This window comes from Lithobates pipiens, unplaced genomic scaffold (assembly GCF_037356315.1).
Source record: "Lithobates pipiens isolate NorthernLeopardFrog02 unplaced genomic scaffold, aLitPip1_a1.2 Scaffold_18, whole genome shotgun sequence".
Lineage (NCBI taxonomy): Eukaryota > Metazoa > Chordata > Amphibia > Anura > Ranidae > Lithobates > Lithobates pipiens.
This window is the reverse complement of record NW_027507758.1, coordinates 390,219,815-390,239,006: the sequence shown is the minus strand read 5'-3', so window position 1 is coordinate 390,239,006 and position 19,192 is coordinate 390,219,815. Positions and strand designations below refer to the sequence as shown.

At 40.4% G+C, this 19,192-nt stretch overlaps 1 protein-coding gene across 2 annotated transcripts in view; it reads left to right on the top strand.

Moving 5' to 3' along the window:
• The window catches only part of HMGCLL1 (3-hydroxy-3-methylglutaryl-CoA lyase like 1), a 143,293-nt gene that overhangs the window by 16,061 nt on the left and 108,040 nt on the right, over positions 1-19,192 (top strand). For both annotated transcript variants that reach the window (XM_077487819.1, XM_077487818.1), the window contains exons 3-4: positions 3,774-3,851; positions 6,008-6,115. In XM_077487819.1, the coding sequence (XP_077343945.1) occupies positions 3,774-3,851; positions 6,008-6,115 (186 nt within the window). The remainder of the gene's footprint in view (positions 1-3,773; positions 3,852-6,007; positions 6,116-19,192) is intronic.

Genomic DNA, 19,192 nt, shown 5'->3' with positions numbered 1-19,192 from the left:
CAGCAGGCATGGGCCGGGACATTACTTTTCCTTCACGGCGCACTGGGAAACTCTGCTGGCAGCTGGGAAGGATGCAGGGCAGGGTTCAGTGTTGTTGGAGCTTGTTCTGCCACCACACCTCCAAAATGCTAGTGGTGATTCTGCCACAGCTCTCTCCTCCACCCCCTCCTCTTCTTCTTGCCTCTTTTGCAGATTGGTCCTCTGAAGCAGCAGTGCTCTGTAAGCATTCAAGGAGCTATGCAAGCAGTCAGGCTAAAAGATGCCAATGCGCTGCTTGTGTTGGTCAGCCTAGGGGATAGGAGCCACACTGGGGCAGAGATTCTGTCAGCTCTGCAGGTGCAGACTCAGAGATGGTTGACGCCATGCCAGCTTCAGCCAGGAATGGTTGTATGTGACAATGGCACCAACCTTCTCTCCGCCCTCCGACAGGGACACTTGACCCATGTTTCGTGTTTTCCACACGTCCTGAATTTTGTGGTGCAATGGTTCTTGAGCAGGTACCCAGGCTTACAGGATCTCCTGAGGCAGACCAGAAATGTCTGTGGTCATTTCCAATAGTCATACAATGCCAGTGCTCGGTTGGCTCACATTCAAAGGGAATACAACTTGCCCACCAACCGCCTCATTTGTGACATGCCCACCAGGTGGAACTCAACGTTGGTAATGCTGCAGCGGCTGCACACACAGCAGAGGGCAATTAATGATTACCTGTGAGAGTATGGCACCAGGACAGGGTCAGGGCCTGTTCATGCCATTGGCTACTGATCAAGGATGCATGCACTGTCTTGTCACCATTTGAGGAGGCCACAAGGATGGTGAGCAGCAACAATGCATGCATCATTGACACTGCCCCTGTAGTCTTCCTATTAAAGCACATGCTTCCTGGAATCATGGACGGGGCACTTGAGGCAGAACAGCGGGAGGAAGAGGAGGACTTTATCAAGGCCCCCTTTATCCAGATAGCATTCCTGCGGGCCCTCCAAACACATAAGAAGAAGAGGAGGAGGAGGATTGTGTCAGCATAGATATAGAGGATAACAAGCAGCAATCTTTAAGGGATGGTTTTCAGTCCCCAGAAAACCAAGGAGTTGTATGTGGCTGGAAGGAGGTAGTTACGGATTATGTGATCCTTAGTGACCCAGAGGATTCAGAATCGAATGCCTCTGCAAACTTATGCAGCATGGCCTCCTTGATTCTGAAAAGCCTGCGAAAGGACCCTGGGATTCGTGGTATCAAGGAGAGGGATTATTACTACAGAGGATGAAATATCTTCAGGAGGCCTTGAAGAAAGGTTCGTGCCACGCATTTCCAAACCCCGGGAGGTTACAATTTCCTGATGCTGGGCAACGTGTTGCTGAGGCTTCATTTAGTCAGAGGAAGTGCAGTGGAGAAGGTGGTCGGCTGACCGATGCCTTTAAACAATTTTTCAGTCCTCAGCGCCAAGATCTGATCGGTTCAAGCAACCATTGCCAGGATTTGCATTACATGGTGCAGGAATATCTATGGCCAAGAGCAGACTTGGAGACCTTTCCAACAGAGAATCCACTGAGTTACTGGGTCTTGAGGATGGACCACTGGTAAGGAACTTGCTCAATATGCAATTGAGCTACTGGCCTGTCCTGCCTCTAGTGTGCTTTCTGAATGCACATTCAGTGCTGATGGAGGGTTTGTAACAGACTCCGTTGATAGGCTCACATTCATAAAAATGAATCAGTCTTGGATCAGCAGCTATCAAGCACCTGATGCTGATGTAACTGATTGAATTTCGATGTGGGATCCCTTAAAGACTATGCCTATGTTGCCTATGCTGACTATCCTATTTGTCCTCAATCTTGATGATGCTAGCTTCCAACAATATTTTTGGTTCAGGGCACCACCACCACCACCCAAGGCCCAAATTTTCTGCCCCTGTTTAATAAGGGTATGTAATTACAATTTTTGATCTAATAATTCACAGCAGGGCCAATTCCTGCACCCACCACAAGTTACTGTGAGGGCTTACAGTGCTCTGATACCACCAACACCTAAGGCCCAATTTTCTCTAGAGTATATAGGGCAGGCCGTATAGTATACATACTGCTGTTCAGAGTATATAGTGTCTGGGAGACCTCCAATTTTTTTTTTATTTGGGTGTGGGGTTCCCCTTACTATCCATACCAGACCCGAAGGGCCTGGTAATGGACTAGGGGGGGGGGACCCATGACGTTTTTTCAATGATTTTCATCTATATTGCTGGGAACCGACAATACATTACAGCCGCAAGTAGTTTTTTTTTTTTCATTGATAGATGTCTCCTGGGGCAGGACCCAGGTACCCAAACACTTTTTATGGCAATAATTTGCATAAAAGCCTTTAAAATGAGCACTTTTGATTTTTCACATTCGTGTCCTATAGACTTTAGTGGTGTTCGTGTGTTTGAACAAATTTTTTTACTGTTCGCATGTTCTGCTGCAAACCAAGCCGGGGGGGGGGGGGGGGTGGTTCGGCTCATCCCTACCCACAAGACCTGATGAGAAAACAGGATGAGCTCCTCGGGCTGTTACCATCAAACACTTGTAAAGTCTCCCAAGTGTCGTTGCTCACATAAGGTTTACCGGACAATGCAACCCTCCATATATGAATGGTCACATGCGCATATCGAAATTCCCCAGGGAAATTGGGTATTATGGTATCTGAGCACAAGATGGCAATATTAGCACTCTTTATTTTTCTGGAGGGTACTTTACTATCTGAGCACAAGATTGGGATATTGAGTACTCTCTGACAAATAATTGAGCTAAAGGCTATTTTTTTTTATTAAATCAAGCTTCCCTATGTACCAATATATCAATAATCTACCTTGGTTGCAGCAAATTAAAAGCTTTCTGTTTGAGCAAAATAAAAGCTTGTGTTGAGCAAAGAAAGCCGTGAATAGCATTGGTTTAACTATTTAATTGGTGTTTCTCCTAGCCAATGGAATGTGATCATCCTGGGCCAGATATTTCTATCTAAACAGCTCAATATGGGCCTGTATCTGTGCCCCTGATTATGTCTTTTGTGATAAAACTGGCAGGGCAGACATGAATGCGCCACTAAGCATGTTCAAAAGAACAGCCGACATCTTTGATTCTGGAAATCCATGTCGCTGTACTATGTGATATGCTGTGTTACTTCTGGACATTTGTAAGTGCTTAGACTTAATAAATTCATTTTTATGGGTAGTTTTACGCTATGTCTATGTCAGTTCCCTGCAAGTTGTGGATGTATACGGTGAAAATTTAAAGCATAATTCCTGGTGTCTCTGTGGATGAGTAGAGGCTGGAGAGAGTGCAATTTCCCTGGGGAATTTGCCTATGTGCATGTGACCACTCTTATATGGAGGGTCGCATTATTTGGTAAGCCTTGTGTGATCAATGACACCTGGGAGACTTTACAAGTGTTTGATGGTGACAGCCTGAGGAGCTCATCCTATTTTCTCTTTTTATTCTGTACTGGCTAATTTTCTGCTGTATATGCCTCTATAGTAATTCCTGGACTTTGTTGATTTATGTTTTTGTTTATTACCATGACATCAAAGTTTATGCAAAGCATTTTGATTACACATATTGCTGTTAACAATAGACATGGGGGATAGTCATTTGATCTCAGAAGTTAGGATCTCGGAAGTTAGGACTTGGATGAAAGACATTGGGGGCAAGACATTGGGGGAAAGATCTTGGGGATTCATATGATTATTTTTCATTACCATTTATGTTTTTATTTACTCCTTTTTATTATTGTGTCTTCTTTTTAAGGAGCCTCATGAAACAGGCCTTCCTCAGCATGTCAAAATTGTAGAAGTTGGACCAAGAGATGGACTACAAAATGAGAAGGTAAAACACCACAAGATGAGTGCATTGGAGAAAGAGCAGGGCTCTTAAGGGCCAATTTAGAGATACAGTTGGATTCGTTTTTACATCTTTCTCAATGTAACAGTCTAAAATCCAGGTTATTCTATGGGCACAGTTCACACTGTTGCAGTGCAGTGCAAATGTTTAAAAATGTGTTTAAACAGACCTTTAGATGTGTCTCCTCATGTCAAGCACCTGCTCTCCACCTTCAGATACGCATACCTATTCATATGTTAATTAATTGGAGCTACTGTTATGTTTCACACCTGTCTTTAGCCCACTTTTAGACAAATGCCTATTTTTATTGTATCATACATTCTAAAATAAAACATTTAAAAAAAAAACTGTGTAAACGGGCTCAAATGCACTACAATGCATCACAATGCCCATCAAAGCCAAAAGAAAGATAGAAGGAAGTAGCTAAGAGAGAGAGAGAGTCACATCAGTTAAAGTGAGGGGCCTTGATGATCCAGTGTGGTTTCCACATATCTATCTTAAAATGTGTGCAACTAAAATCTCTGTTTTTACCAAAATTGTTAAACAGTGTAAATGTGTTTTTTTGCTGGCTAGCTGGTGAGTGTACTGGTAAATTTTTGTATTGGGTTTTTTTTTTTTGGGGGGTGAAAAGCTTTTCCATGCACTTTAAAAAACTAGTGATACGTTGATAGGAGCAGTTGCCATTTTTTGTTTGTTTTGGATAGAGTGGAGAGGGTTTAATTCCACTGTCAGGTTTCCATAGCTGTCTGTGCCCCCGTTAGGGAGATTCACCATCTCTATTTGTCCTGTTTACTGTTATCATTGAAAATAAAAGTAAAAGAAAATCTCAAATTTTGAGTTGACACTAGTTCTGGCGACACCCTGGGATCGCTTTGGAGGGATTTTCTCTTACTTTCTATTTTGGCTATATGACAGAAAGTGAAGAGAAATCTCCCCTATGGGACACTAATCGCAAAATGCACAAAAATTGGCATGGGTTATAACCCTCTCTTACGTAATTCAAACTGAAAAAAAAAAGTTTTCTCTTTAGTTCCACTTTAATGTGTCACAACAAAAGTCTCACAGACACATTTATTTAGCAGAGTAATGTTTTAAATGGAAATTATTTCATTATATATGCTTTTTCTGCACACAAAGAGCTAACACTTTGTCTGATCATACCTTAAAGAATTTCATTAAAAATACTGATCACTATTTAGCATCTAGTGTGGAATAGGGAACATACAGAGAGAGAATACATAATGAGATGGAATAGAATAGGGAAAGGACAGTTCGGAATATGAAATGAGAGTGTGGATTTGGAAATGCACAGCACAAACTACAGAATGCAGTGGTGGCTACTCTGGAATGCACAATAGAAAGTGCGGAATTAGGTGATATGGAATAAGGAAACAAATAGCGCAGGATCAGGCAGTCTGCAATAGGTAATGCACAGTTCAGTGTATAAAATAGGGTGATGCAGAATAGGTAACGCATAGTGCAGAGTATAGAACAAGGTGGTGGGTAATTGGGAACCCACAGTACAGAGTATGGAATGAGGCAGAGGGTATAAGGAAATGCACAGTGCGGAGTACAAAATGAAGTGGTTAATAGGAACCACAAAGCGCAGAGTACATGAAAAGGTGGTTTGGCATATCGAACATACAGAACAGAGTACAGAATGAGGCATAGGAATTGCACAGTGCAAGGTATGGAATGAGGTATTGTGAAATAGCAAACACACAATGCGGAGTACAGAAAAAGGTGAGGGGAATACAGAATACACTGTAATACACTGAGGAATAAGGAACACACAGGGGTTGATTTACTAGCACTGGAGAGTGCAAATCTGGTGCAGCCATGCATGGTAGCCAATCAGCTTCTAACTTCAGCTTGTTCAACTAAGCTTTGACAAAGAAACCTGGAAACTGATTTGTTTCTATGCACAGCTGCATCAGATTTTGCACTCTTTTGTTTTGATAAATCAACCCCTCAGTGCAGAGTATTGAATGAGGCAGTGTGGTATAGGAAATATACAGCGCAGAGTACAGAATGGTGTGGTTTGAGTTAGTGCAGGTAACAAAATGAGGTGGTGGAAGATACTGTAGGGAATACACAGTGCAGAGTACAGAATAAAGTGGTGTTTTTGTTTTCCTTTATAGGAATTTGTGCCTACCAATATAAAAATTGAATTAATCAACCGCCTTTCAGAGGCAAGGCTGCCTGTTATAGAAGTCACCAGTTTTGTATCTTCAAAATGGGTACCACAGGTAAGATGTTAATTATACATGTACAGTAGTATATTAATATAGAATGAAGATGGAGAGATCTCTATGTAGTTTATTCATCAAAGGAATAGGACTTTGCCAAGTAAGGGTACATTTTTTGTTTAAATAAATATAATGCATTTATTTTCTTTCTTTTCTTTCTTTTGCTTGCACACCTTTTAACGTTCTTGGTAATAATTTATTCAGATTTTTAATTGATACAATTTCAAAGTTACTTTTCATTAAAGAAAATGTGAGTATACATTGGAAAAGGAAAGGCACAGTTAGCTTGTAATTAAATTCAAACTTTTTTAAACCTATCAAATGGTGGTTAATGTATAACTGACAAAATGAGCATTGAGAGAATCAAGAATGAAGGTGTCATCATCTATAATGTTATATAACATCACCGTGTAGAGAGGTAAATAGAAAGGGGATCATGTAGGGAGTGCATGTTATATAGATAAGGTAAGCTAAAGGATTGTCAATTCAGGTAAGAGGTAAGAATTTAGGATGAGTGAGCCAAGGATCCCAATTTCTATAGAATGTGGGAATTCAAAGGTGGGTCTTAGCATGCATATATTGCATCGGACAATGGGTATTAAGGATAGAGATAACTTCTGCAATTGAGGGAGGGTTAGGAGATTTCCAATCATAGCTATTGCCAGATGTGTGGCAATAAAGATATAGGATACAATAGTGTGAGTGGTCAGGAGGAGTCTAAACCCAACATTACCATCTGTGGAGAGAGGGATACAGGAAATGAGAAAATAGAGGAGAGGGTAGACCAGAAAAGGGTTCCGGGCAAGTCCACCAGATATGTAAAGAGGTTACAGGATGTCCACAATTTCTACAACAGATGTTAGGGGTGGTAAGGTAGATCCCTGCAAGTTTAGGAAGGGTAAGGTACCAGTCATGAAGACGTTTCTGTACAGATTCCCAGTGGAGTATACATCTAGTTATTTTTAGTGGCAGTTTTGGAGTTGTTCCCAATATAGCATCGCAGAGTTCTTTGGTTTAAGCAGGGGATCAGTAAGACGTTTGTAGATTAAAGAGATACTGTAATGCTGCGTACACACAACCGGACTTTCCAGCAGACTAGGTCCGATAGAAACAGTCCGTCGGACAATCAGATTGTGTGTGGGCTAATCCGTTTGTCTTTCTTTTAAAAAATTAGACGGACCTAGAAATAGAACATGTTTCAAATCTGTCTGATGGACTCAATTCCTATCGGGAAAACCATTGTCTGTATGCTGGTCCGATGGACCAAATAGGATGCAAGGGAAGCTATTGGCTACTGGCTATTGAACTTCCTTTTTTAGTCCCGTCTTATGTCATCACGTTCAAAATCAACTGACTTTCAAACTGACTTAGTCCGTTCGTGTGTGGCCAAGTCTGTTATTTCGGAAAGTCCGTCGGAACTCCGCTGAAAATCCATCGGACCTAGTCTGCTAGAAAGTCCGGTCGTGTGTATGTGGCCGAACTCTGTTTGAGGGTTTCTGTGTCATAGAAGTTGATACGATGCCAGAAAAAAAGGATTCTTTGACCACTGCACATGAGAAAGAGCTTAGTCTGAAATACTTGAAAAAGTCCTTGGTTTTTTAGCTCTATGGTCCCCAGCAGAAGGGCCCTCCTCTTTGGATATGAAGCACGTCGCAATTAATGGCATGTCTGCTATTTGATTACTTAACAATTTAATGCTGCTGGATTTGGGCATTATTCTTTTTTACTTCTGCATCATTGCTTAATGTTCAATATTTACAGAGAGAAACTCCTTTTGAATTTGTTTCTGTTATTGCATATTTCTCTTGCACTATGTAAGTGTTAATTTTATTCTTAATTTTTAAGTAAAAGAAAAAGTCCTTTGAGGTGATATTGTAATTCGCCTGTAGTTCTTGAAAGTAGAGATATAGGGAATTTTGGTAATGGTTTCCAACCATTTGAAGACCAGCGGAGATCCAAACCGATAGTGAGATGTCAGGACTCAGAAATGATGGTTTTCAATGCAGTCAGAGGAATAAGAGATAATAGTTGGTGAGGTATACCTCTAGCTTGCTGGTAAATTGCTTGCCACATCTTGATGGAGGCATTGACAGTGCTAAGATAGGTGTCAGGATCAACGGCTAGGAAGACCAGACACGTAGCCACACAAGGAAACTGAGACCAAACAAAGGATATATATATATTAAAGTGATATTTATTTATAGTGAAACACAGCAAACCATTAACACAGCAAACACAGCACACATCACACAGTAAATGTGAACATAAACAAACCCCAAAAGACAGATAACAAAGGAACCTAACTACTAACTATAAACAAAAAACATCTAAAGGGCAAGGGTACAAGGAATGTAATGTTGCAAGGAAGGGGACTCTAAACAGGGTACTCAAAAAGAAGCAATGCAGGAACATGGCAGAGCGGTACAGACTGGATCAAGCTAGGCACAGCCAGCAAGGAAGGGACCAGAATTGTGATGCACCAGGGGAAGGGAGGAGAAGCCTTAAGTAGCTCCCAGGCAGCTGAACATTAATTAGCTTGATTACGCCAGCCTGCTGGCTCCTGGGTGATACCTGCTGGTGGACACTGGAACTGCAGCAAACAGCCCTGAGCAGGATAGTGCCACCAGCAGGCGACCTTAATCCTAACAATAGGAATGTGTTCCATTGTAATGCTGGCAAGGCATTGAGGGTCACCTTGGGGCTGACTGATAAAACAGTTTTCTCAATCTGGAGTCAAGTGTGTTGTGAAGCGGCCATGAACTATGAGCAACACATATCCCTCTATAGTGTATACTTGTCTCAGTTAAGAGCACTAATTGTCATTTCAGAAGGGAAGGGAAGAAAGCGCCAAACCGGCATACTGTAGCACAATTTAAAAAATAAAATACCATATCAAACAAATGGAACTCATAAGTGGGTGCGGGGGAGAGAGAGGATGACTGCAGAGGATTGTAATGAGCTGGGAGCTGTGTAGTAGTCCTTGGTGAAGAAGAAAGTAGTCTGATGTGGGTAGCAAAAGGAGCCTTGAGTCCGTGCAGGGAGACCGACATCAAGCTGCCCTGTGTGGCCATGATGGTATATCCAGAAATCAGATGTCCACCCCAAAGATGAATTGTCCAGCTGGAGTAGTGAGAGGAGCTGTCAGTTCAACCGCTGTGTGAACCAATCTGGACACATTTCGGAAACGTAATCATGCCTCCTTCATCAGTCTGCTAATTGTCATTTCTCTTTGCTTCATTCCTCTGCTATCAGCATCAATGACTTCTGAAAGGTTTTCCTGACACCAAGAGATAAAAGGAGACAGGGGAGAGATCTCCAGCTGATTGACAGCCTCAGCTCTATTCCTGTGGGCTGTGTGGAGGGAGGCGTGTCCCTTCCCTCCAATCATCTGTTAGAGCTCTCCTCACTGAGCTCTGCAGAGTGTAACTTCAGTTCTCAACCCCCTTTGTTCTGATAGTTCAGACAAGCTTTAAAAATGTTAGACTTTGAGGTGTAGAGAAGGAAATACTGTATATAAACAGGTACAACCTACTGTATGTAGGAGGATGTGTTTCATATCTGTATATCACTTGAGGGTTGTCACTTCACTGGGTATATGTGAGGGTTTATAACCAATTTAAGCTGGCCATAGATGGATGGAATTCTGACCTATTTAGCAGGCACTGGCTGAATTTAAAACTATTGGTTGTACTGAAGTTGATCTATTCATCAACCAGCCTCTCAGGTTTTTTTTTTTTTTCATTCGATAACCCTCAGCAGCTAAAGCCGCCAGCAGTGATCATTGTATTTTTATGGCTGGGAAACCTCCAACTGTCAGAATACAATAGTGCAGCAAGAAGGATTCCTCCATCAACACTGACTTTGTTGATGGGGGAATTAAACAATTTTCTCTTCTTTCAACCCATGGTTGAAGGAAAGAAAATTGCATAATGAATGGCCTGCTTAACCTCAGAGCAGCTGATACGTAAACTGGGTTTGTGTCTCATGCAAGCTTACTTTACTATTGATTGAACTCAAAAACATATAATGCTCCAGTGTATAAAATATATACTTAGTGGTCACATTGCTACCTACAAAATCTTTTTAAAAACATCATAACATGAGTTGGCCCATCTTTTTATTTTATTTTTTTTATTTTTATTAAAGCCTAACAAGATACAAGAAGCATATCAATTGACAGATTGCATGAGATATGAGTGCCAAATATCTGGTAAAACAAGTCTTAGGAGAAAGTCTAAACATAAGAATTATTCAAGAGGCCCATCTTTTTTTATTGTTTGCTTGTGACATTGAAACAGCTTTGAGGCTGAACTTGAAGGAAGTATTACTAAAACATTTAGCTGCAATAGAGGCAGTATTAATGTGACTTTAATCCGGATGGAAGACTCTAATGTTGTGATTGCACAGACAAGTTGCCTCTGGCAAGATATTTAGTGTATCCCACAGATCTTAACAATAATCAGTGGTCACCTTCTCCAATTTCTCTCTTTTTTTTTTTTATGTGTATTAAATGACACAAAAGCAAAAAGAAAATACCTATAAGCTAAATATACTCTTTAAATTCACTTAATTACAACAAAAGCACTGCTAAAAAGTTTTAGTAGACAGAAAAACAAATTCTGGGAAGCAAAAAGTTTATAGAGAGAATGAAATTCTAGTAGTAGATAAAACATTGGCGTTGTCAAGGTTGAAAACTGAATTGCTATTACAACAAGGCTTTGTATTGATTTCAAATTAGATCTATTGGGTCACTGAACACCTAGCTAGAGGCAGAGTGAAAGGTTAACCTGGAGATTAAGGAAACAATAATCCCCAACTCAGATAACTCATTACCTTTGAATGATTAAAAGAAAAAAAAAATGCCTGGAGGTGGTAGTCAGTGATATTGTCTTCTACGTAGTGAAATATTTTGTCTTTTTTTATGTGAAAAGCTAAGTATATCTAGAGACAGTATGTTATGTGCTGCAGCCTCTCCGGCAAATTACATTAAAGTACACCTGTCATAGAATCCATGTTTCATGATTCTCTGCATATAGTACAGATCTACATATAGAAATCGTAAAAACTGCTATTACAGTGGTTCTTCATATTTAATCAACAATACCCAGCTTTATCATTATAATTGGAGTAACAATCAGGCTTTAAAAGTTTCTCATTCAAGGTTAGTGTTTTCTCAGGCTGTCTGTAAATTATTTCTACTATTGCAGACCAAACTGGGACTGTTGAGCCTGTTTTATGCCGCTCACCCTACAGCTGCCTTGAATGGTCAAACTCACAGTATGCCAGATAGGGAAAATGAAATATTTACTCAACCACTAGGGGTAAAGGAAATATATAACACCATATTTGCTATGCAATGCAATTAAATAGGCATACAGATTAACAGTATGGAAACAGGCTCATAAAATCCTAAAATCCCCTAGTATTTTATATTACCGCTCTCTGGTCCTGATGGGGAGTAATGTAGTAGGTAGTGAATATTTAAATCAACTGAGAATAAAAAAATTTAAACATGTCTTTTTTATTGCAAGTACTGTATAACAATGTATACTGGTATCTGTCAATTTGATTTGATGAGGTTTTGGATAAAAAGGAATCTTATACTTTAGTTATGTATAAACTGAAAATCTTGTGAGCTAACAAAAAATATAAAATCTGAGACTAAATAATCAGCTGGTGGCATTGATCATGTCCCATACATCCGTGCTAAACAATTTAAATATATGAAAATACCACGCTAAGCTAGTGTCAATATGCAATAAAAAAATAAAAATAAACAATATTAACTGAACTAAATATAATGCCATACAAATCAATGAGACATAAATTGATCAAATCAATATAAAATAAATAAATATAAAGTGCCAAAGTGCTAAGTGGCATAATTAATTAATACAATAAAACAAAACAAAAATTGCATTAAAGTCCATATATTATGCTTTAAATCTTGCTGTAATAATAAAGTGCTGTAGTGCTTGTGAAAATCAATAACCAAATTTCATCCACAATTCCTGCATGGCTGTAGTGATAATCCACACGTGTTCAAGTGACACCACTTTTGTGCTCTCCCCCTGTGTGAGTATGCTCACCTCAGTGCATGTGATCTTGCAATTAAGCTTGGTCTAAACAGACCAGTGAACCAACTCTGGGTTCTGTGTAGATGGATCTGTCATATCCTTTGCTGTCCAAGGGCATAGTCTCCATATGTATATGAGAAATGAGGACTGGATAGTGTGATACCATTTATAAAAAATAAATAATTATACATATTTATTCAAACAAAAGCCCCTATGTAGGGTACTCACATGGCACAGGTGCTTCAGTGCACCACTCTGTGAGAAGCATAAAAATGTTGAGATTGTGTCTCCCCTCACTCCAAACAGACCAGCTGCTGACTCCAACACCGTCCTAGTCTACATGTGGAGACTACGCTATTGGACAGCATAGGATATCACAGATCCATCTACACAGAACCCAGAGTTGGTTCGCTGGCATGTTTAGACCAAGCTTAATTGCAAGGTCACATGCCCTGAGGTGAGCATACTCACACAGAGCACAAGAATGGTGTCACTTGAACACGTGGATTATCACTACAGCCCTGGAAGAATTGTGGATGAAATTTGGTTATTGATTTTCACAATTGATACAGCACTTTATCATTACAGCAAGATTTAAAACATGTTATATGGACTTTAATGCAATTTTAGTTTTGTTTTATTGTATTAATGCCACTTAGCACGTTGGCACTTTATTTTATATTGATTTGATCAATTTATGTCTCATTGTTGAATTTTTGGCATTATATTTAGTACAGTTAAGATTGTTTATTTTTATTTGGTATTGCATATTGACACTAGCTTAACGTGGTTTTTTCATATATTTAAATACTTTAGTGACACCTCTTGTGGTTGCAAGAGACCAAAATGCATCAACAGCCTTGATGATACCTTGATGAGTGCTTGAGCAACTTATCTGTCTCCATGCAGTCTGCTGTCCAGACTTTAGGCCACACTTTATGGTGGGGGACATCCAGAACTTTGGCCCTATGGATGGTTTGATTTGCTGCTGATGTGATACTGTCAGCGGGAAAGCATATCCAAAAACCCTGGAAAACTGAGATTATATGCAATTTTACTAATAGAGTTTATTACACTAACCACATATGTCATGGTGACATTTAGACACTTCTTTAGGAAAGGTACCCCACAATTCTGAATGAAGAAACAAATATGCATGTACACAACAGTGCTTGCAAGTTAATGAAGCAATAGCCATTTAAAAGCTTTTTAAAAGTACGTGTATTCATTAGGTTTATTCATTAGTGTTCATTCATGGTTAAATGGTTAATAATAACATTTCATAAAGATTTTTCTTGGCTAGAGAAGCTGGAAACAGAAGCAACGTGGCATTCAGCCTTTTCTGAATAGGAAACCATGTAGGCTGCTAACCACCATGAACAAGTCATAAAGGTAACTAGAAAAAGACTATACTCCTGGGAAAAAAGCCAAAAAAAATTATTTCCAGAGGGTGAAAGGATTTTCAAATGTTTGGAAAATGTTGCAGTAATGTGGACAATTAATTGAAATTTACATTTATTTTGTGTTACAAGTAAAAAGTATACAGTACATTGGAAAATCAAATGATATCTGTATCTTCTCAGACTTCTAGAATGATTCAATAACATTAAGTCACAGTTCATTATTTAGTGAATCTTAATTGGTGGTCTTTAATTGCCTATAGAACCTTTCCTTAGCCCAGAAGTATTCACATTAGCAGTTGGCAAATACACAGGGGTCTCTTATAGATACAATTTTTTCCACCCAAGATCCACCCAGCTTTTATCCAACGCTCACATATTTTTCTAATTGGGTTCAATTAGAAATTGTATGAAACATGGGTGACTGTTATGTGAATCTTGTATAAAGACATTTATAAATAAACCCCAAAGTGTGAGCTGGCCTATCTGCTAGATCCAAAAACCTTTATCATACAGTTGTAAACACTATGACAATTTCACTTAGCCTAGGATTGCACTAGAATGCAGTTCAAGAAACCCATGATCTGCACGTGTTTCCCGCAAGGAGTTCAAAACGTCCTGCAGCTGCAATCTACAGTTGGTTGAAAACATTCACAAATGTAAAGTGCAATGGGTACCTTACCCATTGGTCTCTTAAGTCCCTGTATGAGCCAATTGAATAAGTGAGAGTTCCCAATGGTGATCAAATTAAGGAGCTCACAGACTGTAAGATGTGTGATCAGTCAATCAAATTGTATAAACACAAAAGCCTATGTAAAGAGGACAAGAGTCCGACCATTATGATCCTGGCCAGATGCAGTGTTCAGTCCAGTATAGAGAACCTCATGGTAGTATCAGCATTTATTAGAAAATGTTGGTTGATAAAAACAAAACATAGTTAATGAAAGCAAGAAAATATGTATCAAGGTAAAAATATATGTATCAAAGAAAATATGGGGGGCGTGGCCTGGCACGCAGAGGGGATGGACATTTAGAGACAGCGATATGGAGCGGGCTAACAATATCCTCTCCACCGCGATTGCTCAAGCAGAGAATGGGCAGACTTTACAGAGGGGGAACACACTACAACCACCCCCGCACATCGGGATCCACCAGAACTAAACAGATCCCAGAGATCTTCATGACACAGGCACAGGAAAGACAAGATGGCGTGCTCCCACACGCGGGAAGAGGAGGAAGACTTTGACACGGAGTCTCTGACGAACTCAGAGGATCTGGTAAGAGACTCCTCACCTCCTGATCATCCGCTCACTCATGCAGCAATGATGGAAATTGCAGCAGATATAAAAAGCTCCCTTTCTACTGCCAACACTGACTTAAAGGCTGACATTCTAATGTTAACAGAGCAAATGGCGGCAGGAGAGAGGGCAGGCAGACACAGGGACAAAGCTATCCAAAGGCTGGAGGATTTCTCTCACACTCACTCACAGCACCTGATTGCCATTAATAGACATTTAGAGGACCTGGACAATAGGGGCAGAAGGTGCAACATCAGGATTAGAGGAATCCCCGAGTCAGTGTCTGCTGAGCAAAATTAGACCTGTACTCTGCTCTGTTTTTAACAAGTTACTGGAGAGACCACAAGAGTCTCCCATAGATTTTGACAGAGCGCACAGGACATTGAGACCTAGAGCCCCAGACCCAGTCCCACCATGTGATATTATCTGCTGTCTTACCAGCTTTACCTTAAAAGAGAAAATCCTGCAGAGGCAAAGCAAAGCAAGGCAGAATGATCAAATCCTCTTCAACGAGGCTACCATTCAACTGTTCCAGGACCTCTCCCCCATAACTCTCAAGAACAGGAGAGCAATTAAACCTCTCCTGGACACCCTGAGGGAGAAAGGGACAGGTGGAAGTTTCCATTTGTGGTCCAAGTCACCTTTAATGCAAGAAGCATCTCCTACGCACCCCAGACGAGTTTCCTGCATTTTGCAACAACATCCAAATTGACCTGGTGGGATTATCAGAATGATACCAGGAGTTCCACCTTCCACCATCAGTGACCACCAACTCCTCACTGCCACGTATCTCTCCATGTAAGTCGCCTTATGTCAAAGGAGTAGGAGGGAAAAAAACAAAAGCTCTATGAAAGCTACCACCCTGCTGCAAAAGTCAAGCAAAACAAAAGATAACTGCTAAACCGTATGGCTTTTAGCAAAGGATGTAATGACAGAAGAGGACCATGACCTTCTTGTGTCCTGATGCAAGTCCATTCCTTAGTTCAACACTTTATTCTCAATCTAGTACCTGAAGGTATTTTATTCTGTTTATCAGTTCTGACGTTGAATGTCTTCAATAAGGTTCACTTATCAAAACATATTAGCTACTACCTTCAACCTTCCACTAGATGGAGGTGGTGTGCAGCTTACTATTTAATGATCACTGTTTGTCAATCTTTCACAGTGAAACTTGAACTGCTTTACAGTAGACCTTTCTGACCTCAAGTAATGAATCTTTTACATACAGACTGCTATATTTCAGCTGTTACTTCTATACTATATATAAACCTGTGGTTACAAAATTTTCCACAAAAATTTTAAAGGAAGAAAAGAGGGGGAAAAAGAAAGAATTTTGTTTTTTCTTTTTGAAGATTACCACAGTAGACTCTTTTGAGACCAGATGACACTTAAAGAGGAAAAGACCCTCAACATATGCCTACCCATTGGCATACTCTTGGTCTACTAACCCGACCTAAAAACTCTCATTCAAGGATCTCTGAACATTTGCCTTCATATAAGGGTCTTCTAAGATACTTTATGGGTCTAATATAGCAGAGTTTCTACAGGAGCTATACATTACTAATTTTGACCTAGTTTAGAATACTAGAGGGTTCACCAGAAGTGTGCTGGATGAGAGAGGGCTGACTACCACAAAATGAGATAGCTCTATCCCATTGCCTATTATAACCCGTCTGGGTTATCAGGTTTATATTATAATATTGTCAGCCTGTATAAAATCTCCAACCACTTCAGTTTGTCTTCATGCCAACATGAGAAGCCTTCTCTCTCTCATCTACAAACTGAACACAACCACTCTTTGCCCACCCCTAGGGTTTAATACTACTTAGTTAATTGTTTTAATTATTGTTATACATTAGCATGTTCAATGTTTCCTGACTAATACTCACGAGTAAGAATTGTAGCTTATACCTTACGGGAATGTAACTCTTACTCAACATGATGCTCAGAATATCATATAAGCTACATATAAGACTAAGAATTCTTTTAATCAATAGTTTTTATTAAAGTTTAAATTTTTATCAAGACAAATGACAGAAATTATGACTAAATAACAGATCAGTTACAGTATTTAGATACATAGATAATAGTATCCAAAAATAATAAAAAATATAATATAAAGAAAACCATATTAATTATCTCAATTATAATAGGGATAATAAAGATAACGATCGGAAGGTTATTAATACATCCATTGGGGAGACACATACACAAAAGTAATATAAATATTATCTTCATATATTTATATACTGCCAATTCAAGTAATTCAAAGATGATGAACCTAAATATATTCCGGAACACCCCTATGGGTGCTAAACTGTGTTCGGGACAGTAATAAAGACTAAGAATTCTTGATAGCTGTCCACTAGACAAATAGTTCTACAGTTTCTGAAGTTTATATTCACTTTACTGAATGTTCTGTTTTATTTTAAGTGATTTAATTTTGCTCATGTGCTAGATGTACTTGTAAGACTATGCACCTATCTCGGTACACCTATTAGATAAGATTAAAGTTGAATCAACTTTTTGAGAAACATAACCAATCACTTTTCAAAACAATCTTTCGGAATTTGACTCAAACTATGGAGTTTTCACCCCTCCTCATTGATAGATCTGAATAACTTTTTGTCAAATTTCCATATAATCTTATACCAGATTGTATCATCATTCCCGTGTTTGCCACACCACTAACCCTCCACAGAATTTATTCTGAGTAAAACAAAAGACTACAATAATCCTCTCTAATCAGTCATACATTGATAGGGATAGACTGATCCCTACCGACGTGATATAAAGTTCACACATCTTTCCCCTTTGACACCTTATCTTCCCTTTCAGATCTTTTCCCTCCTTACCTACCCCTTTTCCCCACTCTTTTTTTTCTCTATCTCTCATCTTCTACTTCTTCCCTCCCTACTCTTTCCTGCTGATCCCTACCCCCCCCCCCCTTATATTTCCCAAAATATGGCATACGCAAGCCTAGGAAGATCACCCACGATCATCTCACATAATGCAAATGGTTTAAATACACCTGAAAAAATAAACAAATTACTCAGCGAACTCAAAAAGAGTAGACCACAAATCATTTTTATCCAAGAAACACATTTTAAGGGACACCAGATCCCTAAACTAACAAATAACTTTTACCGAGGCTTTCCACGCCACAAATCCACAAGCAAAAACGAAGGGAGTCTCAATTCTCTTAAGAAAAGAATCATCCTTTGTCACACAACATCAACTAATCGACCCAGATGGTTAGAACTAGTGATGGACGAACTTCCGACGGGACGTTTCGCGAACGCGAAACGCGAACGGACACAAACGTTCGCGAAAACGACCGTTCGCCGCGGGCTCCATTGACTTCAATGGGAGGCGAATTTCGCAAACCTTTAGGTCGAATTTGCGGCCACGGGGTAATTATTAGGGGGTAGCACGTAGTCCCACCACCTGGACAATAGCATAATACATGTATGAGGTGAATTTGGGATCGATAACTACAAGCATTTTTTTTTTATTTGGGAAATTGTTCTGACAATTCAGGACTATGGAGCTAATGAAGGCAATGGAGGAGAGGGAAGGTCAGGGACCAGGGTAGGCAAACAAGAGGGTGCAGGAGATACAGAGCACTGACAGCAGCACCGTAATACAGAGCACTGACATCAGCACCGTGACATACAGCGCTGACAGCAGCTCCGTGACATACAGCGCTGACAGCAGCTCCGTGACATACAGCGCTGACAGCAGCTCCGTGACATACAGCGCTGACAGCAGCTCCGTGACATACAGCGCTGACAGCAGCTCCGTGACATACAGCGCTGACAGCAGCACCGTGACATACAGCGCTGACAGCAGCTCCGTGACATACAGCGCTGACAGCAGCTCCGTGACATACAGCGCTGACAGCAGCTCCGTGACATACAGCACTGACAGCAGCTCCGTGACATACAGCGCTGACAGCAGCTCCGTGACATACAGCGCTGACAGCAGCACCGTGACATACAGCGCTGACAGCAGCTCCGTGACATACAGCGCTGACAGCAGCTCCGTGACATACAGCGCTGACAGCAGCTCCGTGACATACAGCGCTGACAGCAGCTCCGTGACATACAGCGCTGACAGCAGCTCCGTGACATACAGCGCTGACAGCAGCTCCGTGACATACAGCGCTGACAGCAGCTCCGTGACATACAGCGCTGACAGCAGCTCCGTGACATACAGCGCTGACAGCAGCTCCGTGACATACAGCGCTGACAGCAGCTCCGTGACATACAGCGCTGACAGCAGCACCGTAAGCAGCCCCAG